We start from the raw sequence: 24,519 nt of genomic DNA, 5'->3' as shown, positions 1-24,519 counted from the left end.
ATCCCTATCCCTATCCCTATCCCTATCCCTATCCCTATCCCTATCCCCCCCCTTTCAAGTTGTAATGAACAGGACTAATCATAATAAGGCTGGCCAAGAGGACAATAAAAAGCCTCTTCCTTGAAAGACGCATTCAGGAACCCCCAGAGCAGAGGTGACAGGGCCCAGAAAAGATGTAAGGTGAAGGATGCCCCACTGCGGGTCAGGACAGAAGGATCATGAAACATAGGCTGGAAAGGAGCTGACAGCTGCTGCCCAAACCATAATGCCCAGTGTCAATGCAGAGGCAGCACTGCTGCTTGCTGGAGAGGGAACCACATCTGCATGGAGCCAAGAGCAGATGCCAACTTGGGTGCAGGAGGCACAGCCCATTTACACAGGTCTTGAGCGCTTCCCAGCATCACTGATGAAAGAGCTGTGCCCTGCCCACCTTGAAGAACTGGGGAAATCCTGATAAGAGGTTGATAAGATAATCCACAGATCATCATTGGGGCAGGGAGAGAGAGGTCTACTGCCAGAGAGACACTGGGAACCGAGACAGGGATGTAGCTGGGACAAGGAAGACAAAGCAGCCCTGAAAAAGCCACAGCCAGGGCAGCAGACAGAGCAGAGTGCAGCCCGGGGTGTCAAAAGCTGCAGAGCCCGTCACACAAGCCCCAGGACAAGCCCAACGGCTCCTGATCTCACAATTGTCTAACCAGCTCTTGTCTCACACTGGCTCAGCACCCTCCCTCCAGCAAGCCCCAGGCACATGCCTGGCTTTGCTCCTGGCACCTTCCCAGTGATGTGTCTTCCCAGGACACATCCCACTCCCTAAGGGCCACATCCCTGCTCTGGCAGCCACTGCCCAGGAGCATATGGGAGAAGATATATTGGCAGTGGCCAGCGTAGCCTAGAGAAAAGTCATACAACACCTTATGCTTGAAAATCTCAAGGCAAGATCAGGCAAATAGATCTGGACAGAGGGAACTAGCCACAGGCATCTGTCAAACAGCAGTAAGGAGAGTAGAGGGGGTGTTCCCAAGCTGGGGGAGGACTGATGCTGTCTTCCTCTAATGCTCCCAAGGCTGGAATTTCCTCCAGGGGAGGTTTTGATCACCACCCTGCACTTTTCCTCCCTCTTATACTGTCAGGAAATACTCACTTGGATTCAAGCCCCCGTCTTTCCTGGTCACTAAAATTAGTACTGCGTTCCTAAAATAGCCTCATCTCAGCCTGTCTGTCAGAAGCAGCAAAGCAAGTGCTGCCCCCAGGCCCCAAACCACCCATGGACAAGGAGACTCTCAGCAGAAATAGAAAAAGGGATCATCAGCTGTGCATAAAGGTCTCTGGGACTGCCATCACCCCTTTGTGCACAAGAGCCAGTCTGGGCACAAGTTCCCTGCAAGGATCCAGCCCAGCAGAGCAGCAGCATGGTGGTCACACCAGACAGACCCACACCAGATCCATGTCAGTCACACTGAGCAACCACAGAGACCCTACAAGGAAAGCCAGCAGCTGCATGGATGCATGGAGGACAAGGAAAAGCACACCAGGTAAAAAAAGAGACTGTGGGACTCCCCATAGGGCAGGTAAAAGCAAAAGGCAGCTGGAAAGGGTGGGGTGGGGAGACGTCTCGGTGCAGATGCAGCAGCAGCAGGATGAATGCAGAGGGATGGATGGTGACCAAGAACCGGACACAGGCTGTTTTCCGAAGGGCCTGGATAACCGCTAGAGGGAGGACAGCCGGCATCAGACCCTGGCTCTTTGTGTGGGAGCCCAGCACATCCTTTCCTCCTGGTGCAAGGCACAGGCAGGAGCCCACCCTGCACTCTGTTCCCCTGCTTGGAATCCAGCAGCAGCCAGGCCAGCAGTGGGCACCTGCCTGCCCCTGTCACCCTCTCCTCACAGCCCCCCAGCTTAGGCCTCACTGTTTGGGGCAGGGATAGAAGCAGAATTAGGTCTGACCTAGCCTGATTTGCTGAGGGGCTATTTGGAGGCCTCCGGAAGAAGGCACTTGGGTCTTGGCTCTGCTCTTGGTGTAGATCCACACATCCCCACCAGCACAAATTGCAGCTCAGCAGAGGAAAAACGGGATGATGGGCTGTGGAGACTGAATGTCCTCCCCCCCAACTAACAGAGGGTCTCCTAGGGGCTGAGGGACGCATGCAGGCAGGGGACAGAGCATGTGCATGGCATGGCACAGAGGGAAAAGCTTGTCCTGCAGCTGCCCAGGCAGTACCTTTAGTCTTCAGGGCAGTCAAATCCAGTCCGCTTCACCAGCACTAAAGTCACTTAAGCCCTTTGCACCAGTCACTGGAGCGGGACTTTCCTTGGAAAGCTGACCCTGCCGTAGGGGCACATGGGTTATGCTGCGGACAGGCCATGACCACGACCTCTGCCAGGCATCAGTTATCGTGAGCTCTCCAACAGAGGCATCCCACATCTTCCTCAGCACAGGGGACCCAGCACCACAGAGCCCCCTCTGCAGCTGAGGGACTGGAGTGTGGGAATCCAGCTCATCAGCTGTGTTAGCAGTCAGCACACCGACAGTATGGAGCAGTCCCTGTGCCTTACTCGGCACTACACATCCAAATGGTGGTTTTCAGAGGGCAGACACAGGCAGAGAGATACCACAGCAAGGGGCTTGCTTACCCACGACACCACCCGGCCGTTGAAGCAGGGAAGCTTGGCATTGTCATCCGAGATCTCTTCTTTCACCACCCTGCAGAGGGGAGAGGACGCAGTTAGAGCTGGTCCAGGATTTCAGAGGAAAACGAGACTTACCCAGGTGGGTATTTGCACCCAACAACAGGCAGCCCAGGCTTGGGGATGGAGCAGAAGAGGATCAGCAACTCCTGCCCACTGCCAGATCACAGGTTCCTATGCTCACAGCCATGACTGGCAGGCTGGAGAGAAGCCGAGGGCAGAACAGGCTCTCTGTGTGCATCCAGCTGTTTTATCCCTCAATTCACAATTTAATCAGTAAGACCAAAATTCAGGTGCATACCATGGAATCGTTTAGGTTGGAAAAGACCTTGAAGATCATCCAGTCCAACCATTACCCCAGCACTACGAAGCTCACCACTAAACCACGTCCCCAAGTGCCACATCTACACATCTTTTAAATAACTCCAGGGACGGCGACTCCACCACTTCCCTGGGCAACTTGTTCCAACGCCTGACAACGTTTTTGGTGAAGAAATGTTTCCTAATATCAATCTAAATCTCCCCTGGCACAACGTCAAGCCATTTCCTCTTGTCCTGTCGCTTGTTACCTGGGAAAAGAGGCTGATCCCCACCTGGCTAATATCTCCTCTCAGGTAGTTGTAGAGAGCAATAAGGTCCCACAGAGCCTCCTTTTCTCCAGGCTGAGCCCCCTCAGCTGCTCCTCATTAGACTTGTGCTCCAGACCTGTCACCAGCTCCATTGCCCTTTTCTGGACTCACTCCAGCCACTCATCTGTAGCGTATTGTAGTGAGGGGCCCAAAACTGAACACAGGGTTAGAGGTGCGACCTCACCAGTGCAGAGTATAAGGGGACAATCACTTTCCCCGGTCCTGCTGGCAGGACACACTATTGCTGACACAAGCCAGGATGCCATTGGCCTTCTTGGCCACCTGGGCACACACTGGCTCATGTTCAGCCACTATCAACTAGCACCTCCAAGTCCCTTCCCACCAGGCAGCTTTCCAGTCACTCTTCTTCCAGCCTGTAGAGCAGTGTGAGGATGTTTGACCCAAGTGTAGGAGCAGGAACTTGGCTTTGTTGAACCTCATACAACTGGCCGTTGATCCAGCCTGTCCAGATCTCTCTGCAGAGCCTTCCTACCATCCACCACATCAACATTCCCACCCAATTTAGTCATATGAGAACTGAGGGTGCCCTCGATCCCCTTGTCAAGATAACTGATAAAGATATTAAACAGAACTGGCTCCAGTACTGAGCCTTGGTGAACACACTTGTGACCAGTTGACAGGTGGATATAGCTCCATTCCCCAGCACTCTCTGGGCCCGACCATCCAGAGTTTTTTACCCAGGGAACAGTGCACCTGTTCAAGGCCTGAGCAGCCAGTTTCTCCCAGAGAATGCTATGGGAAACAGTGTCAAAGGCTTTACTAAAGTCCAGGTAGAAAACATCCACAGTCTTTCCTTCATCCATTAACCATGCCACCTTGCCATAGAAAATCAGGTTGGTCAAGCAGGACCTGCCTTTCCTAAACCCATACTGGCTGGGTCTGATTGCCTGGCTGTCCTGTACTTGCCATGTGATGGCACTCAAGCTGATCTGCTCCATGACCTTCCCTGGCAGTGAGGTCAGGCTGACAGGCCTGGATTCTCCTTCTGGCCATTCTTGTATATGGGTGTCACATTTGCTCACTTCCAGTCAACTGGATCTACCTGGTTGACCAGAACTGCTGGTAAATGACTGAAAGTGACTTGGTGAGTACCTCCACCAGCTCCCTCAGTACCATTGGGTGGATCCCATCTGACCCCATGGACTTGCATGTGTCTAAGTGGTGTAGCAGGTTGCCAACCATTTCCTCTTGGATTACGGGGGGCTTAATTCTGCTCCTTATCCCTGTCTCCCAGCTCAGGGGGTTGAGTACCCTGAGAACATTTGGTCTCGCTGTTAAAGACTGAGGAAAAGAAGGTATTAAGTACCTCTGCCTTTTCCTCATCCTTTGTCACTGTTTCCCCCCACATTCAATTAAGCATGGAGATTATCCTTAGCCCTTCTTTTGGTGCTGATGTTATCTGTAAACACATATGTATTGCCTTTTACAGCAGTAGCCAGATTAAGTTCTAGCTGGGCTTTGACCCTTCTAGATTTCTCCCTGCATAACCTCACAATATCCTTGTAGTCCTCCTGAGTTGCCTCCCCCTTTTTCCAAAGGTGATACACTCTTTTCTTCCCCTGAATTCGAGCCAGAGCTCCCTGTTCAGCCAGGCCACTCTTCTTCCCCACTAGCTTGTCTGTCAGCACATGGGAAGGTCCTTTAAAATTTTCTTCTTGAAGAATGTCCAGCCTTCCCTGGGCTCCTTTGCCCTTTAGGACTGCCTCTCAGGGGACTCTGTCAGCCAGCTCCCTAATCAGGCTAAAGTCTGCCCTCCGCAAGTCCAAGGCGGCAGTTCTGCTGACCCCGCCTCCTTATTTCTGTGAGAATCAAAAACTCTTATCATTTTGTGATCACTGTGCACAAGACGGCCTCCAGCCACCCCATCATCCACCAGTTCTTCTCTGTTCACAAATGACAGGTCCAGTGTGTGCCTTCCCTAGTTGGTTCCCCCACCCGCTGTGTCAGGAAGTTCTTCCGCACACTCCAGCAACCTCCCAGACTTTTCTGCTGTACTGTATTTCCAGCAGACACATTTCCACCAGTTCACTTATTTCTAAAGAAATACATAATTTAAAACTCTTTATAATGATCTGAAAGAATCACAACCTATGCCAGAGATTTCTAATAGATGAAAGTGAAATACATTAAACATGCTGGCTCCCAAATGTTACTGTCGCTTTTTAATTACATACATAATATTTCAACATCACTTTGAGCTTTATAGTTGTGCCACAATGTCATGTTCTTGCATTACACAAACAGCTACATAATCAGACTTCATAGTCGAGGGAGTACTGATAACTTTTTCTCCCAACAGTAAAAAAAAATTAAAAAAAATTAGTTTTCTTTGGAGAATAAATTTCTTCTTTTTATTTTAAATATCACAGGACACCTAAGTACTTTTTCCACAGTGAATCTGCAATCAAAACAACAGGTAAATTCACCAGAATTAATTAATACCACCTTTGATAAATTGAATCCAGTGGCAAAATAGACTTTATCAAGCTCATTTTCTTTTCTTCTCAATGACTTTTTAAGCACTCTTATTTAATACAAAGACACATTACAAGTCATTTGTGATACTAAGTTTCATTTCCAGGCTATATCTAAGGCAGCTTGACACATACTGTGCTTTAAAAAAATGTAGTAACTAAATAGTGAATAAATTTTTTGGGGGGGTGGGGAAGAATCTAACAGAAAAAGAACAAAGTAACAAATGTTACTTTGTTATGGAAACCAAGGGAAAAGTAGACTATAAGTAATTAGCAATACTCCTAGGTGGCATCCCATCAACAGCTCGGAAGGGTCCCCAAGCCAGCCCCCAACTCACGGAGAATCGAAGAGGATGCCAGCATGGGACGCGGAGCTGTGACCCATTGCCCCAGACTGCCATCAAGTCGCAGCACGCTGGGGCTCGGAGAAACAGGTACTCTGGGCTCCTGGCTGCTCTCCCTGGTGTGCCAACAGCTGCCCGAGCCGCCACTGAACACAGGACGGCAAGGCTTGCCAACACTCACAAGGCATCAGCAAAAGGCAAATGAACAGTGCTGGAAGCCCCAAACCCGGGGAGCAGGCTCGCTCCACCCTGCCAGCCCCACTGGTTGCGCCAGTGTCACGCACGCTCGGCAAAGGGCTGTCCCACGGGGTGAGAGGCAGCACGTCGCCAGGCCTTTGCTGGCAGCTGGCACTCACAATCCCTGCCCAAACTGGAGAGACAGAAAAGGGACCGGACAAAGGCTACTCGTCCCCAGAAGGCACAGATGAGGAGGTCACGGTTTGAGCAATCTAATCCACTCCCAGGATGTGCGTTAATTCTTCTCGCACAGATGGAGGAGCAGGAAAAGCAGGAAAGGAGCAGTGAGGACGGATTAAAATTCTGCTGGCTTAATGCTTCTTCAGCATGTTCTGTGCCAGCCTCTGCCCAAAACCCCTGCAGCCCAGGATGAGTGTCAAACACAGGCAGTGTCCCCCCAGGACCCATCCCCTTTGGTGCCCACCTAAGCCCTTTCCAAGGCAGGCAAATTGTCATCTCCTCATTTCCAAGTGCACACACACACGCACCCTGCCCTGGCTGCACTAGCATCCATTCATACTGTCGCCAGCAGCCTGGACCGTATCCAATTCCTAGAGAGAACTTCAGGCAGAGCCAATTTTCAGTGCTGCATGATGACTGCTCAGGGACACAGAGCCCTGCCTGTGGGTGAAGGGACAGGGTGATATATTCACTGGGTCAAGGTGACCAACTGCTCAGCACAAATGAACTATTCCACTTTCAGCAGGGACAGAGGAAACTAGCCCCAAGACCCGCCCACTCACCCTTAGCTGCAATGCTTGATAGAGAACAAGCTCCCTCTGTCCTGAGAGCTGGTCCCTCCTCACTCTTATTACCCCGTGGCTGCCCCAGACATCCCAGGGGTCAGCTCCACCCTGCAGCAGTTTTCTCCCTCCTTCCCCAGCCACTACATTATTTATCACTATTTATCATCCAGATGCCAGAGCATGATGGATTATATATTTAGACTCTACAGAGCAAAAACTGATAGTGCTGGAGTCAGGCACATGCCGAGCAGGAATATCTCTGCAGCACTGCTCACGTCTGTCACCCCTTGCACCATCCCAGCTATTCATGTCCTGCATTCCTCTCCAGCCTCAGCCGGAGCTGCAGCCTTCCTCCTCCCACCTCTCACCACCCTTCCAGTCACACTTCTCACACGGACACACAGACTCGACTGCAGCTTCACACGTCAGAAGCCACCAAGCGAGCAGCCTCTGGGGGAGCTGTGAGCAGTGCCACGTTTTTGCTCCGCGCTTGCACGGAGGGGCATCCAGGAGATGAAACTGTCCCGTGGATGTGCTGGCAGGGAAAACCATTCTGTGAATGTGCTGAGAAGAGCCCTCAGCTGATGGGGTCTGAGCTCAGGAATCCTGAAAGAGCAGACCCAGAAGGAATTTATGCTCTCTCTGTTCTCTACAAGCCTTTCCTTTTGGCTGAAGCCATCAGAGCCCAGGGAAAACATCTGCCCAAGGCTGATTTTAGAGGGACTGCTTTGAGTTTACCATGTGGTTTTGAAGGTCCCCATGTTTAAAGTCCTGCTGGGGGCTGGGCACAACATGGCTGAGAATGGTGACCAGGAAAAACCCCTTCTACGTGGAGGCAACCTGAGTCTTGCCCAGGTGAACGTAGGTCCAGGTCCCTTGGTGCTGCTACTCTGCCCAGAAAATCCCCCTGTGATCCTGGTCCCATCTCCGGGGCCAGCAGACATGCCAAGGCCAAGCTGCAGGCTCAGTGCCTGGCCTGCAGGCCCAGCGCTCCCCGGCACTCATCTGCCTTGAGTTTTCCAACAAAGAGACCTGCGGGAGGGACGAAGGAGGGAGGGTTACAGGGGAGGCAGGCCGAGTGGGCGGATGGTTCCGCAGCCATCCCCAGCGACACGGGGCCAAGCCGGGGGGAGGAGAAGAAGGAGGAGGAGGGGACAAGGCTCTGGCTGCGCAGGAGACCAGCTTGGGTGTGCGGAGGGGGCTGCCAGGGCTGACACAAGCAGCACATCTGCTCCCATGCAGCTGGGGGAGGGGAAGGGACAGACCCGGCAACAGGGAGGGAAGTGGAGGAAACCCAGCTCCAACCCTGGCTCCATCCCTACTCTCCCACCAGCTTCTCTGTAGGAGCCGGCAGACCCTCTTCCCACGGCCTGGGAAGATGCCATGCTCCCAGCTTCCCTCCCGCTGCTGCCGGCGGGAGCAGCTAGCAGCATGGAACACGGATGCAGAGGCGGTTGAGGGACAGGCGGGCAGACACTGCCTTCTCCGGGGAGTTCCAGCCCGGCTCAGGAAATTAGAGGGTATTTTATATCACAGAGTCATGTCCTAGGAATGAAGGGAAGGTGGGGAACGAGAGCGTGCACAGGAGAGAAAGGAGGCCATAAACCCCAAGCCGCGGAGACGGCTGCGCTGTGTCAGACCCCGGCTGCGCAGACATTACCAGCGCAGCTGCTGTGCTCCCAGCCTCCCCGTTTCCCCTCGGTGGCCTCCAGCCCGGCTGAGGATGTGGATACAAGGGAGTTTCTAGCTTCAGCCAGCTCTGGTCTCTCCTGAGCGGGACCCACCAGCCACAGCAAGGTCCCTGTGAAGAACTCGGATGGAGTAACATGAGCCCAGCAAAAGAAGAAATCTAAGAGGCTCCTGCAGGATTTGAACCCCAGATTTGGACACAGGCTGGAGCTCAGCAGTGATTGCTGCTTGTCTTTGCCAGTCCTGTCCCCCAAATTGCCTATCCAAGGGCTTGCAGCAAGGAGGATACTCAGAGAGAAGCAATCAGAGACGTGGTACCAAATAAAAACACTGTATCTGGCACTGGGGGGGGGGGGGTTGAGGGGGTGGGGTCAGTACAAAGAAGGGAGGTGAGAGAAGGGGACCCCTCAAGTTTATGTTGGACAGCTTGATGCCCAAGATGAAAAGCAGTCTGTTCCTAGGGAACATGCAAAGATTGAGAAGACAATTGAGCAGTGACAATGTAACACAAAAAAGATCCAAAGCTAATAGAGCAGATGAAAGAGTAAGATGATCTCCTTTGTTCAGTTCAATTATTAAGAGGAAAGACCTTTACAAAACAGCACCATTTTTTCCAACAATGCAAAGCCCAGAAATTCAATTACAAACTTATTCTTCTACGACAACCTCCCAAAAGTGCACAGATTAGGTTAGTCACTCCTCTGATCTTAACAGCCCCCATCTCCTACAACCTGCAAAAGAAGAAAAAAACCCCAACCAAACAAAAAACACTCAGGAGACATTTCTACCCAATAGCACAAGCTTCAGGGATTTACCCACCAGAAATGTGATCTCATTTTCAAGACCTGTAGCACACACCCCTTAGGGCAGGGATGTTTTGCTTCCAAATGATTGTACAGATTAATAATGCTGCATAGCAAAAGGAAGCACCTTTTTGTGTTACCACCCAAATGTGAGCATCTCCTGTCTCTAGAGCAAAATTCTCACCTCTCCCACAAGATCAAATGCTGGGGCCACAGGGATGAGCTCTGCAGCCATTTCACCAGAAGAGAAAACTGGACAGGGCAATTCTCCGAGAGAGCTGGGATTTCAGATGGGAAATACTCGCCTGTTAGACTAAGCCCAGACATGATATGTGTGCTTCCCATGGGGATACAATTCCCCCGGGGCTACAGGCCCAATCAGAGCATACACACACCGGTGATAACACGTGTATTGGTCAGACCTTGGGCTTTGCAGGCAAACAGCATGCACCAAACAGGATTAGAGTATTTGAGTTGTCTGACTCCACAAGCCAGGGCATTCCTGGGGTCCTCCTCACTGTATTTATACCTTCTGTGTGAGGAGGAGGAGTACAAATTGCACAGTGCATCGGGGTGAAAAGGGCTCTCTGAGCATCAACAGCCTGTCACTCTCCCATTTAATTTGCCTCCCAAGCCCCCAGACAGGGTATTCCCCACTGCTTCTCTATGCTGTAGCACAGGTAAATAGGGAAACGTGGATTTGTAGATGGTTTAGCTCTGTCAGAGCCTCCTCCCTCAGAGGAGCTGCTGTCCTCCTGTCTGTCCCTGCACCTCGTGTGAAGATGAGCTCCCTTGCAGCACAGTGTTACCTGGTGTGCTTAAGAATCAAGAAGCACAAACCAGCTGTTAGCAGCTGTCCTGCTATCATAACAATAACATAGCTCTGCATTAAAGCAGGAAAGACCACCCCTGCTCTCCTAACAAATCAAGGGAGCATCACAAGTACTCCTTGGGGAATAGGTCATCCCATTTCAAGCTACTAACTACTCTCCTCAAGAGCAGGCACATCATGCTCATGAGCACAAGAGCAGCCTCTTTTATTTTCAGAGAATGGTTTGGGTTGGAAGGGACCTTAAAGATCATCTAGTTCCAATCCTCCTGCCATGCCCTCAACCATGCTCACCTCTGCTGCCCCATAGCTTGCTGTGCTTTCTCTCCACGGTCAGCAAGGCAGAGGCTGAACAGACATCCAAGACTGAATAGACATCCAAGATGCCAATTGTTTTCCCCGAGAACCCCTCATCAACACATTTGCAATCACTCCACTGGACATAGACCAGGACAACCAGAGCCCCCCAGTCCAGGCAATGCTTGGCTCCAGCTGGACCTGTGCTCAGTCCTACCAGTGTCACGGGTGAGAGATGACAGAGGACAGACCTCCTGTTCACCTAGTCCAAAGACTGGCATTTAGGAATGGCATTTAGGAAGGAGCCACTCAGCCTCAGAGGCTTGCCAAGGAGCAGCACTTATCAAAGCAAAGCTACAGAGTGATTTCCCAGTGAGCCCAGAGCCCTGGTGGCCCCTCCCACCTTGATCTCGGAGTGACCATCTGGCTGCAGCCCTGCTCTGCAAACAAGCCCAACAGGCCTGTCCTCCACCGGGAGGAGGAAGCTGTACAGGACTGCAGGAGGCACCTCCATGCTAATTAATCCCGCCCTGCCCAAGCGATGCTTCCAACCTCCAAAAGGACATTTACAGACATCATCAAAGGCAGCATTCTCGAGGACACCCCCCCCTCCCAAGGTTCAGTGACACTTTCAGTCTCTTTGAATTGGAAATCAGGACAAACGGGAACTTCCAGCAGAAGCCTGGCCAGGCTCTTCACCCTGGTAGCTCAATTTCAGCTCCTCAATAAGAGCTTGCATAGCCCACCACCAGGATACAAGACAAGTGCAGGGCCTCACTGTGAGAAAGAAAGATTTGAGGTTCAACATCTGCAGAAATGACCTTAATGGAATGGAGACAATTTCATAGCAGTGACCAAAAGCTGGGCTTTTATTCAAGGTGAGAGAGGCAACAGGCCCAAAGAGGCCCCAGCCAGAGACAGGGTAAAATCCTGATGTGGTTGCTGTGGTTCACTCTCCTGTTGTGAGACAGCAAGCACACTGGAGGAAGGAGGCTTGGTCTGCTATGACACTTAGCTCCATCTGGACACAGACAGAAGGAACAGCCCACAAGGCAGAGCTGCAACATGGCAGCTCCTGTTGACAGAGAGAAAGGGAGAGAGGTGGGAAAAGTGCAGAGGTGGGCAAAGGGTTTATCTGGCTACTGCTGGTAACAAAACGCAAAAGACACAACACTAACATATCAAGGAGCTTGTGGATGAGGTGTTCGGGCTCCAAAGGGAACGCTTTGCAACTCTCAACAAGTGAGAAGTCACACACCCCTTTCTAGGCTGGCTAGAAAAGCAACAGCTTCCCTTGCAACGTTCAGGGACTTCATGCTGGTTAAGACGACAGTGGGGAGCTGTAAAGGGCTCCAAGGGCTGCTGGGGGGACAGTGTGAAGTTTGCACATACACAACAGTCTAGGGAGAGGGCCATGGTGTCCGTGAAGGCTCTGCATGCACCATGAGGAATGCAGAACCAGGCCTTCCTTTTCTGGCCCTCAGCTGAGGGACACCAAGTCAGTCCTGCTTTTTCTTAACAGCAAGCGAGGCTCCTGCCAAGAAAGCGCTGCTGCTGTGGAATGTGCTGGGCCAGCAGTACAGCTCATTCCTGGAAAAGCATCAACTCAGCAGGAGAGCAAGGAGAGGAGAAGAGGGGAAAACGGGAAGAGGGGGAGGGTGGGAAACAAAGTCTGAAAGCTTGGACTTCCACACCTGGGGAAGCAGGGAGCTGCCACAGAGCAGGTTGCTCGCCAGCACCCCCTTGTCCTGGGCTGCCAGCACCGCAGCCCTGCCCAGCACCAGCCCTCTGCTCTGGGAGCACCTTTCTGCCAGCCAGACACCTACAGAGCAGGTCTGGGACTGCACAAACCAAGGCAGATGACTGTAGAAGGAAAAGCAAGGTTCACTCCCCACCCCCATGTTAACAATTAATTTGTATTTAATAACAGATCTCCACGAGGAGATGACAAAGCAGCCTCCACGTGTGTCCTGCCCTCAAGACACTGACCAGCTCACATTACTCTCTCCTTGCACAAACAGTTTTGCAAGAGTCTCCCAAGGAAACCAGCTCAACCTCCTAGCCAGTGGGAAGGGGCCTTGAAGCATGACAAGCTGTAGATGACTGCACCTACTCTGTGCATCCAGTTCAGCTGCCATCAGCAACATCTCTGCTAACTGGATCTGTAAGACATACAGAGAACCCTTATAAAACCAACAGGGAGTTAATAAATCTCACAACTAAGTTTTACCACAAAACATTTGCCAAAGACAATGAGAAGGACTCACGCAAAGAAGAGCCTTTCAGAGTCACAACAGCTGCATGATGGCAAAGAAAGAACTCCGTTCCTGATCCCAAGTCATTGCAGCACTCTGAGAAATGGGCAAACAGCAGTACTGCATCCCTCTGGTTCTAAAACGCAGTAGGCAGCAGAGAGTATGAGGGGTCTGAACACTCAGAGGAATCATTTCTGACCATCACTAGGACAGGGACACATGTTCTTTTTCTTCCTCACCTGATTTTGATGGTGTCATGCAGGGGATGGTACAAAAAATTCCTTGTACAGAGACAGCAAATAGAGCACATTTTAGTAGCCTTTTAAATACTTCATTGATTTCAGTAACACCAGTCATATTCACCAAACTCCGTTCAAGACACAGGGCCAAACCCTCAAATACAATGACTAATGTCCAACCAAGCAGCCTTTACCAGGCCAGCCAGGCTTGCCCTCCAGCCAGCAATCCAGCAAACAAGCAAATACTGCTCAACTGCTGGAAGAGACAAGAGGGATGCTCCAGTCCTAACCAAACCAAGCATGTGCTGGCATGTAACTTACTCCACTGGAGGTCCAGAAAGCAGATGGCAGCCATAAAGTAGGAGCCAATCAATTACTGTAAATTTAAAGTCTGCGTGAGGTGCCACATACAGACTTCAGACCAGATGCTATCAGGCAGGATTCACCTCTACACCAGGAATCTGCATCCTTTTAAACAAGAGGGTAAGTTTCCCCACAATTTAGAAGAGGATAGTGCTTTGGATCACTACAGCACCAGGTCCAATTCAAAGCTGCTGCTTTTGTTTGACACTGTGAACTCCTGGGCCTGACCCTGTCACATGCCATTGAAAACCTTCCACCTGCCGTCTCTGACAACTGCACAGTAACAGTCAGTGATCTTCAGAAGTTACCATCACACGCAACATGAAATGTTCTTCTTGTGGAAGGTCTCAAAGCCACAGCAGCCAACTCCCAGGTCCTTCAAGGATGGAGGAGTACAGGGGAAGGCAGCACAACCTGTCTGCAGTCTGTAAATACCCCATGAGCTTGGTAACCATGTTGAACTGGTCATTGTGCACATTAACTATTCCCATGGGTAGCCCAGAAAGGTTCATCACACATTATTACTGCAATAGGGCCATTTCCCACATCTGTGGATCTGATGGTAAGTCAAGTTACAAGACCACCCTGATTTTGAGCTTCCTAGTTATCTGCAATACTGACATGAAATTCTCATGAAGCATCTCTCCTTTAGTCATATGTAACATGCCAGCACCATGTATTGACCACCCAGGAACTCACCTGGTCCCTACAGACAACATGGCCACAGTCCCCACCTCCAGTCCACACACCTCTCTACATGGGAAAGCATGAGTGCCACGCAGCTTCCTACCAGAGCACAGGTACCAACTGTACCAAAAGTAACATCATGAAGGCACCACTTAAACACAATTTTTAAAGTGGTGTCTCACACTGGCAACATCAGCACATTCAAGAAGGCTGCTGCAGTGGGCTCCTGTGTTTCTGCACAGGGGATTCAGCAGCACAGGCACATGCTGGATGAGTCTGATCCAGCTCCAACACATCAGACTCAACCTGCACATCCTGTAGAGATGTTACACACCTCTGCATTAAGCCAGAACTGCCCCAAGGAAACCCACAGCTTACCCTAAACTGAAACAGATATTGACATCCTCAAAATCCCCTGCCACTTCCAGGATGCCTAGACAAGGAATAATCCTAAGACGTTTCCCAAACTAACCATTTGGCCACAGCTAAACCAAAAAACTTTTACTCTGAAAGAAAAATCCATCTCACAGGAGCCCCTTCAGCACCTAAAGGTGCATTTACCAGCTCTGGGTCTAAGGGAAGTCCCCCATAATGGACTCAGCTCTGCAGCCAGATCCATGAAAATCCACCCTTCTCACAGCCACAAAAGCCAGCAAGAAAAATTCAAATTAACACAATGTAATGGCAAGACTTCATGCATTAAGGCCCTATATGGACTTCCAGTATAGCACAGCCCCAGCTAGGCCCACAGGCAAGTCTCTGTGTGAATGGCACTAACATACTGGTTGAGCCAGGCAGGGCTGAATGAACTGGGACAGCTGGTTAGCCATATGCAAACACAAGTATGGAGTTTGCATATCCATCACAGCTTCTGGAAAAAGCTTCAGTTTAAGAAGCTGCTGTGCCCTGAGGCCAACCAGGCAACAGCCATCGGCACTGCAGCCGCCTTCTCCCTGCCCTGCTGATGGTGTCAGGCCACCAAGCCAGGGTTGTCACACACTGCTGATACTGCTCTGGCTGTCAACAATGGCAGCACAGCACAGTGCAACGTACAGGGGACAGACAACCTACTTGCTCACAGATGGTGAGACACAAAAGGACCATGAGGAGGCCAGAGCCATGTTGAGGGAAAGAGTTGAAGCCCAGGAGTGGGCAGGCTAGAGTGCTAGCACCAGCTTCCCCACCATGATAATCCATGCAGAGCCAGAGTTCCCAAAACACAGACCCCTCTGGCAGATCCTCAGTGTCCCCAGAACCAGCCTGTACATGGCAGGAGCTGCCAGCCATCAGAAAACAAGAAAAATTCCATAAACTCTGTTACCTAGACCCTGGATTCCCAGCCTATCACAGAGACAGCTGTCAGCGATCAGAGGGGCCACGTAGCAAATTCCTCTCCAAACCCTAGGGGCAGGTCAAAAACCAGCAGAAGAAAGACCTTCCCACACAGCAGCCAGTGCTAGCTCTCCCAGAAACAGATCTCTGCTCCAAGTCACGAGAGGAAGCCTTTCCCACTTCAGCTCCTGTCTTCAGCCAGGATCAGAAGGACAGACTCCCACTGCAGCAATTCGGTCACCACTCACTGTCTCTTCTTTTCCTCCAGCTCTCACACAATAGCGAATTTTAGCCAATAAGACACACAGACAGATGCCCCAGCGAAGGGATAACCAACACAAAGGATTTAGTGGAGCAGGGTACCCAAATGCTGCTTCTGCTGCCTTCCGTGGCTAGCTGTGCCTGGAAAAACAACGCCTCTGGCATGTCGCCTTTAATAAATAACTGATACAACAACAACAGCAGTCCCAACCCTCCACCACGATACAGGATTACACAGCACAGGAAGGTCAGCACCAGCCATTTCTGCTGCCAAAACCTCCAGAGAGTTCCAGCCCATTCCTGGATGGGTTTAATATTAGTGCTACAACAGTAACAACACAGTGGATGGAAACAAGTGAAACCAAGAGCTTCAGGGGCTCAGGGATATACTAATGCTTCAGCTCTGCAAGCTAATGCAGTCCTTGGAGACAGTGATATTCACAGCCCAAGAGCTCACACACTCTCCTAAGGCCACCATGGCATTATACAGATAAGCACATGGACAAAGCAGACAAAGTCACAGAGATTAGACTAATTCCCAGATTTGTACCTTATTTCAACGCCTTCCAAAAAGCCTTCACAAAAGGATTTGGTCCAAAAATTTCCAACGGCAGCCACCAGCAGGATTAAGTTTTATTTAACTTGCCAGCTGCTGCCTAACAAGCCAACACCAGCGGGACAAACAGTAACACAGCCACGTGGTGCCACATCCCCCTTCTGGAAAACAACCATCCATCCAGCACAGGTCAGAAGGGCAGGCTCCGAATAACAAACAAGGGATGGAGAGAGGAGGAAATCAATAGGAAACACCAAAAACACACAGCCCGGGCTGCTGCACCATCAGATGTGCAGCACGATGCAAAGCTGGTGTGACACGAAGGCAATTTCCTGCAGGTACAGTCTCTGCTGTGTTCTGCAAGCCCAGCTCCCCTTCATGGGCTTTCACACAGATCAAATGTCCTAAACCACAACATTGTTCTATCTGTTTGGATGCAGTCAAGGGTGGAGGAGTAGCAATTCATTACAACAGATATCCTCAGCTCAGAACAGTTCAGCAACTGCCATGCAGACATGCAAGAGCCTTCCCACCACTTTAAGTACTTTGAGCTCAAAAAGGACTTGAGGAATTTCAACTATGCTCCCTACACCTCTACTTACACAGCGTCAAGTCTAGGTGGAGGGCCTGATGCCCACCCTGAGAGAGGATCAAAACAAACCCATATCTGCAGTAGAAAAGCTGTGGGGGAAACCAGATTTTCTTTGCCTATACTCGCAGCACCTTTCTTCCCTGAGCACCCCCAAATGCATGGTAGTGGGTGGCTGCCTCCACCTTCAAGAGTTCAGGCTGTAGACCCAGAAATCTCTGCCTGCTGGGAGACCAAGTGGGGAAATCATAGGAGGAGGAGGTCAGGAGCATGCTGGAGAAAGAAGAGGGACTTACTGAAGGCTCAGAGCTCCAAGCAGATCAGCCTTGGACTCACGGACCATCTGTCTCCATCCCTGCACCACAGTCAGGGTGCACTGATTTACTTCGCAGCAATTTCTGAGACATCGAGGTAGGCTTTTGCTCTGTGCTGGAATTTGGAGGCCCAGAGTCCTCCAGATGATTTCAAAACACTGAACTGCATCAAAACAGCTGCATTCTCATGGTTGAGCAAAGGTTTTTTGACCTTTCTTTCTTTTTTTTCCCAAGATGACAAAAGACGCTTAAAATTAAGAAACATTCCCATCAAAAACATGACTGAAAACAATACCTCTCCAAGAAAATGTTGGCTTCAACATAACACCATATTTTGGGAGAAAACACATTCAGTCAAAAAAAAATTCTGACCAGTTCTGGCTGCAAACAAGTTCAAATAGCTGTTGTAAAGCTTCATTGTTTGCATAGTACAGACAAAGCCTTAGGGAAATTGGTCTGCAGCCGAATTTGGCTAACTTGGCTTTCCAAATGCCACCCCTGGGCAAAGAAACCAGGCTATGACTGCCATCCACTGTGGCCTTTGGAGCACAGCTCCAACCACAACTGAGAAAGCTGGACACCTACAGAGTCATTACTAGCTGGGTCTGAACAGCAGGACACACACTGCCAGGCACAGACAATACAACCCAGGGAAGCAGGGAATACTGTCAACTAACCCTCTCCATCTGCACCTCAGCCCTGGCACTGCTGTGGCCCCCACCACCACTGCCACAATACTTTGGAACAGCCTCCAGCAGCAGCTCCAGCGAGGATCAGCTTCAGTGTCCATGGGCCACCCCCAGCACGGGCAGCATTACAGGAACTCCTCACCACAAGCGCAGAAGTGGTTAGCAGCTCCCTGCCAAATCCTCAGCAGCCCAGGAGAGGACAGGCTCCAGTCACCTACATGTAAAATATCTGAAATAAGTGCTGGTGGACCCTTGCTAACCAGGGCAGCACACCTCACGGGAGCAGGCAGGGAAACATGCTTCCTCTGGAGCAGGGAGCACAACAGATGGAGTGCTGTGGCCTGTCACATGGAAAATGCTGCCCTCCACACAGAAGGACAGGGACTGACCACAAGCTGGAGAAAAATGACCACCTTTCAGCAGGGCTGATGCTGTCTCTCAGACCACTACAAAAGACATAAGCATGTAAGGGAGTTTTGTAGGCCCTTTCACTCTCAGACCTCTTGCCAATCTCTCCCAGCAGGCAATCCATGCTGACATGGAAGCAGTCCCCACCAGGGACAAGCAAAGGTCTTCTGCAGACAGCAAAAGTCTCCAATTTAAAATTAAAAATAAATTTTAAAAAAAGTTTCCAAAAATCAAAATAAAACAACTCCCCCAACTCACGCTCAAAGAGCTGGCAGGAAAGGCAGGGGCACCATGCCAGCGCTCACCACTGCTTTTAGGGGCTGACACTGCTTATTAAATCTAGGATCCCTTCCCCAGCTCCCAACACTTCCAGCCAGAAGGAGAGTCACCACTGGCATCAATTTCAAAAAGACCTTGCAATAAAAATAAATCACTCGGGCTTTCAGTGAGCGTCAAAGCGCTTCCCCATGCACATGTGCAGGGGATGAGGTCGCCAAATACCAATGGCATCTGACCCCTGCACTGGGAATTCCAGCAGCGCCCGCTTTGTTCTGCCTTCAGAGCGTTGCCCTAATCACTGCCTCGTACCAGGCTTTGGAGAGCAGGTGATAATTAAGCAGGTCTGGATAAGATACTGGGCTAGTGATTAGTTGGATACCAATTTTCACTTCACAGCTGAGGCCAAGGAATCACTCACCACAGCTCTGAAGTTAAAATTGGAATCGAGACCTGCAAGAGAGGAACCAGCAGTGGAAAGGAGGAGCAGCACCATCCCACCACTGTACCTTGGATCACTGGTGTCCTCCCAGCAATGCAGAACCCGGAGGATGGGGAAGGAAGGATGGTCCCCTTGCAGGACAACATGGCCTTTCTGCTCTCTGGCCTAGAAGACGGGAGGTGGCCAGTGGAGATAAGCAAAATGATCACCCAAGTGCTTTCTCCACACGCAGAAATTCAAACTTGAAGGCATTCCAGAATTTAAGGAAAGATGAGATGGAACTTCAGACCAGGTGCTAAGGATTTACCTGGACACAGAAACTGCACTCATTTAACTGAAACTGCTTTGAAAAGTTTAGTTTAAACTTCAGTGTGCCTCTGCGGGAACACCTTTCCACTGACAGAAAACGAGCAACATCAATTACAAACAAAAAATAAGTCAAAAGAAAGCACATTGCAACTGATTTAAGAATATCCTCACAGTTGTACCAGCAACTCGGACAAATGAAGAGCCAAACCTGTAGTTCAGCTGGGGCAAACATGCACACAATCTGGCTGGTGAGAAGGTCCATGCTGCCCAGAGGCAGGTATATTTCTCATGATGGACTTGAGTATGAGATAACACTTTACACGTGACTGAAGCCCATGTCCCAGCAAACTACAAACTACCACAGTCCATCAGTATGGTTATTCCCTTCCCAACTGCAGAGGTGCCCAGAAGAATTTAAGTCCTGTTCTTGCAGCACCTCTATGGAACTGAGGGTTCTGTCATGGTAAGATCCGGACAAGTGTTTATGCAAGAAGCTCCCAGTGTCAATCAGACAAGACAAGGCACAATTGGAAATTCCATCTTACAGATTAGAAAAAAAAAAAAGACAAAAATTAAGAAGTCTGTTCTAAACCCCATGAGAAACCTGCAGGTGGTTTGATGGAGAACATGGATCTCACAACTGGTGACAGCACTGCACTGATCTAAGGTGCTCTCCTGATGACCAGCACATACCTCTTAACTGTAAAATGTTTCATAAAAAGACTGAAGATGTAGGAAAAAACCTTCCTTCTCTAATGAGAACAAGGCTAGCAGGCCAAGGGTAGTTTCACACTTCATGGTGAGACACATCCACACAAAGCATCTCAGGTCCAAGAAGAGTGCACCACATCTATGCACTGCCACACTTGCTCCATCCATTGGCTGATCTCCTTCACATGCCTCCAGTTCTGGGATTAGCAAAACACAAAGCCCAAGAAGGGCACAAATATCTGCACCCTGCTATGTGCAGCTGTAGCCCACTGCACACTGGATAAACCAGGCAATGAAACACTGCAGCCTTCCTGCTGCTCACAATTCCTCTCCCCAGGACCAGGTGCATGGAATCTTCTTATTTCTCCTCCTTCCTCCCCAGAGGGGACACCACTCTGGGGTCTTCTTAATTTGAAGCCCAGCACTAAGTGACAACTTCAGAGCCACCCAAGGGAGCCTCAGTTCACATTTTCAAGGAGATGTAAACACTAAAGTTGCTCCATCACCTCCGGATTCTAAGAGCAAACAAATATTAACAAAATAAACAAAAGAATGAAAATCCCACACACCAAGACTGTGGCTGTAATATTGCCTTGGGGATGAGCTGAAGGGAATGCCAAGCTGAAGATCCACAGCCTGGAAAAAGAAGGAAGAAGGAGAAACAGATTCAGATTGGGAAACAGAGGTGAGCTAAACACTGGACCATGTCTTGCTCCAGCTGGCCCTGGAAGGTGAGATGCCTCCACTCCCAATAACAGATGAGAGGAGAACTTAGTTTTATGCCACGCGGATCCTGCAAAAGGTTCAATTACTGATGAAAAGCAGAGCCATGGGATCTGCAGGCATCCTCCTCATTGATCAGCCCTAAGGTCATCCACCTCAGCTCTCATGAAGGGGCTTTGCCCTGGGTTCTACTTCTGGACACTGCCCAGCTGACAGATACCAGCCCAGGCCAGAATCTGCCAGCACAAGCCAGGCATAGGGCATCCTGAGGGATGGGGCTGAGAGGAACACACATGTGAGAGTGAAACACTCTTCCCTGTCACACAGCTTCTGAATGCAGCCATTGTTAACCTCCTGGTTTTCACTAATTGTCCATGCATTTACATTCAAGCAACTGAGGTGCCTCCTGCCCTTCTGTCCCTGCAGACCCATGGCTTGCTTTCTCATAGACATCAATTACCGGGGATCATGAAATTTTTTGGTTAGACTCAATGATCTTAAAGATCTTTTCAAACCAAAATGATTCTATGATTCTATTTTGAGTGGTGCCTGGGGCTTCAGGGCTTCTCAGAGACAAGGCTGCAGCTGGACTGCTCTGGTTGTTCCCACCATGCTCCAGCCAACCACCAGCACATTCTTCAGCTCTCTGGAAAGGAGCAGAGACAGCTTTACTGATGAAGCATCCATGGTGACACCATGAGAGGCTTTCACCAGGCCTTGCACGTGCTGTTCCAACTGCACAACTCATCGCACAGGACTTCTCCAAGGAACAAATTGCCCACACACAGATCCCAACCCCTCTCAGCTGCACCTTCCCTTCCAGAGAGATTCACTCTTCCCAAACAAATTAGCTGAACTGGTCCCAACAAAAATCTCATCCCATGCATTTCCAACAAGTAAACTCGCTGTGTCTTCCTGAGTGATTTTCCCCTTTCCCTGCTATCATCCACACCAACTCCCTATGCTGTTTTATCATTGAGTTTTGTTAATCTACCATCTGCCTCCTCTTGTGGAGCCTTAAAGAAACAGAGGATGATGAAAAAGCACAGCACAGAACTTTGCTGCCACCAGACCCCTCTTCCCAATGTGAGACGCTGCTATTTATTACTAAACTTTGTTTATAGTTACGCAGACAGTCTCCCACCCACATGGCAATGTTTCATTCAAGACAAGTTTGAATTCACTTCAAGAACAACATTTCAAAGGATCCCAAAGCATTTGTTTACAAACAGCATGCATGGAGAATTCGCTTCTCCCACCAATGAACATGGTCTCCTCCGAGATGGGGACAGGCAGCTGTTTCATAGCACCCAATGCTACTCAACAGCTGAGGGACAGGAAACGATCCACAGACAACTGATATTGCTGAGAAAATTTATGGAAAATGAGGGCTGGAGACTTCTATTTGCCAGGAGAGAATGGGGAAGCTTCTGAGGACTAAAGCTCTCCAGTGGGTCAGGAGGAATTTAGGGAGGCAAAGAGTCCCAGACTGTGGTCAGAGGAGTGACTCCAAATTTCAAGCCTCATCTGAAAGTTGGCACCTCTCAAACTAACGGGAACCTGGGCACTGGGATAATTTGGCTGAGGAGGGGAGAGCACCCCCTGCTGAGGCAGCCACATCGATCTCATCCAAGCCCCAAACAGGCCCAGCCCTGTTCAATGTGGGGTATGAGCCAAAATCACAGCCTAGGGAGGTATTTGGTGCAGGGAGAAGACACTGGGAAGACTATAACACTGAAAACACTTTGTAGTCCCAGCTCCATACACAAGACCTACTGTAAACACTAAATCTTCACAGGGGAGAAAAAAATTCAGAGGAAAGAGGATCATGCAACTCCTTCAAATACCAAAGTGCTAGGAATGGTAAAGGGTCACACATTGTGGAACACAAGAGAAGCTACATTCTCAAGATGGAAACAGAGTCCTGAAAAAGGCTAGAGGAGAGTCAGATGTATGAAGACTCTGGACAAAAGGGAGACAAAAGGTCTTACAGAGAGCTGCCTTCATGTGGTAATTGTTCCCCAGAACAGTCACCATCTTTACACAGATAGGAGAAAGCAGGGGCTCCCCAGAAGATCAGTCAGTACAACATCCAAACAAGGGACAGAACATATCTCCTCACCTCCAAACAGCCACTCCTGATGGGAGGAACCAAAGGGTATCACAGAAGAAGTAATGAAAATACCAGTGTTGGAAGAGAGCTGCCCTGCAGGAGATGGGATGTGAGGCAGGTTGCACCCCTCTTTCATCCAGATCCATCCCGGAGATCTAGCCCAGGACATCTCATCTTGAGGATGGGACATGTATGTGGGCACAGTGGGTCTTGCACACACCCCTGGCTCAGAGATGGGCAGCACGTGGAGAGCTCTCCTTCTCCAGGGAGGCAGGAGAGAAGAAAGCTCATCCCCTCTACCCATTCTTCCCAAAGATGAGATGCAGAGGACGAAGCTGCCAAAATGGATGTCCCTCCCCAAAATGGATGGTAGGAGAACAAAACTGTCCCCAAATCCGCTTCTTGGGGAGGGCTGACAGAGGCAGGACTGCCCCCACGCCCCTCTGGCGGAGGGAACAAGGGGCACCCTCCCCAGGTAGGCACAGTGGGAGATGCCTAGGCCCTTTAGGTGGGGAATAACAATCCCGAGTAGGACACAAGCGGGGGACACCACCCTTAGACACTCCCAAGATGGGAGATGCCCTCTCGGTCAAGGTGTTGGCCAAACATCCTGAGCACGTGGAGGGGGCAACCCTCAGATGGGGGGCAGTGGTCTCCTCCAAAGTGTCTCTGCAGCCCCAGAGAAGGGGGATACCCCAGCTCCATCACAGGGGAGTTACCAGGGGGCAACTTCCCCAGAGCTGATGAGGGCAGTGAAGATGGGGGGCTGTACCCGGAGGCAGCACTCAGGGACCACCAGCCCCAGAGAACGTGCACGGGGGGGTATCACCACCAGCCTCTCCCAGGCGAGGTACGGGGGGCGCACGGAGAGTGTCCCCCGCAGATCGAACCCAAGGGGGACACCATCCCCACCCGCTCCAAGGCAAGGCAGTGGGGAGGGGGGATGGATGCGGGTCCCCCTCCCCACGCCGGGCACCACTCGGACCGCCAGTCCCTCAGGGCACCTCCCTACCCCGGGGATCCCGGCCCCGCCGTCCCGGAGGGGGGAGCCGGCCCTGGCCCCAGCCCCGAGAGGGGCGGGTGTCCTCCCGCGGTCCCCCGGGGAGGCCCACGGGGCCCGGGCTCCACGCGTGGCCCCGGGGGACCGGAGACCGGGCCCGCGCTCACCCAAAGTCGTCGTCCATGGACTTGAAGTAGAACTTGTAGTTGGGGCGGTTGAGGAGGCCCTTGAAGTCACCGAGGGTGACGCGCTCGGCCGGGATCGGCAGCTTCACCAGGTACGGCGTCTCCTGCTCGTCCAGGTGGTAAATGATCTTCGTCTCGGCCGCCGCCATGGCGCCCCTGCCCAGCCGCCAGGCCCCCGCCCGCGCCTCCGCCGCCTCCTCTGCCCCGGCGCGGACCCCCGGCCCCGGCCCGGCCCCTGCCCGCGCCTCGGCCCAGCTGCGGCCTCCGCACGCCCGGGCCCCCCGCGCCCCTTGTTCTGCGGGGTCCCAGC

At 51.0% G+C, this 24,519-nt stretch overlaps 1 protein-coding gene across 3 annotated transcripts in view; it reads right to left on the bottom strand.

Moving 5' to 3' along the window:
• Nucleotides 1-24,402, bottom strand: part of DVL3 (dishevelled segment polarity protein 3) — a 31,983-nt gene extending 7,581 nt beyond the window's left edge. For 2 of the 3 annotated variants that reach the window (XM_027685524.1, XM_027685525.1), the window contains exons 1-2: nucleotides 24,192-24,402; nucleotides 2,635-2,704 (exon numbers count right to left, since the gene is read on the bottom strand). In XM_027685524.1, the coding sequence (XP_027541325.1) occupies nucleotides 2,635-2,704; nucleotides 24,192-24,358 (237 nt within the window). In that variant the 5' untranslated portion in view covers nucleotides 24,359-24,402. Of the gene's footprint in view, nucleotides 1-2,221; nucleotides 2,311-2,634; nucleotides 2,705-24,191 lie in introns of those variants that run through there. The other variant, XM_027685526.1, reaches the window with a different exon arrangement.
• Nucleotides 24,403-24,519: the final 117 nt, after the last annotated feature.

This window comes from Neopelma chrysocephalum, unplaced genomic scaffold (assembly GCF_003984885.1).
Source record: "Neopelma chrysocephalum unplaced genomic scaffold, ASM398488v2 Primary Assembly neopelma1_69, whole genome shotgun sequence".
Taxonomy (NCBI): domain Eukaryota; kingdom Metazoa; phylum Chordata; class Aves; order Passeriformes; family Pipridae; genus Neopelma; species Neopelma chrysocephalum.
This window is presented reverse-complemented; position numbering and strand designations above follow the sequence as displayed.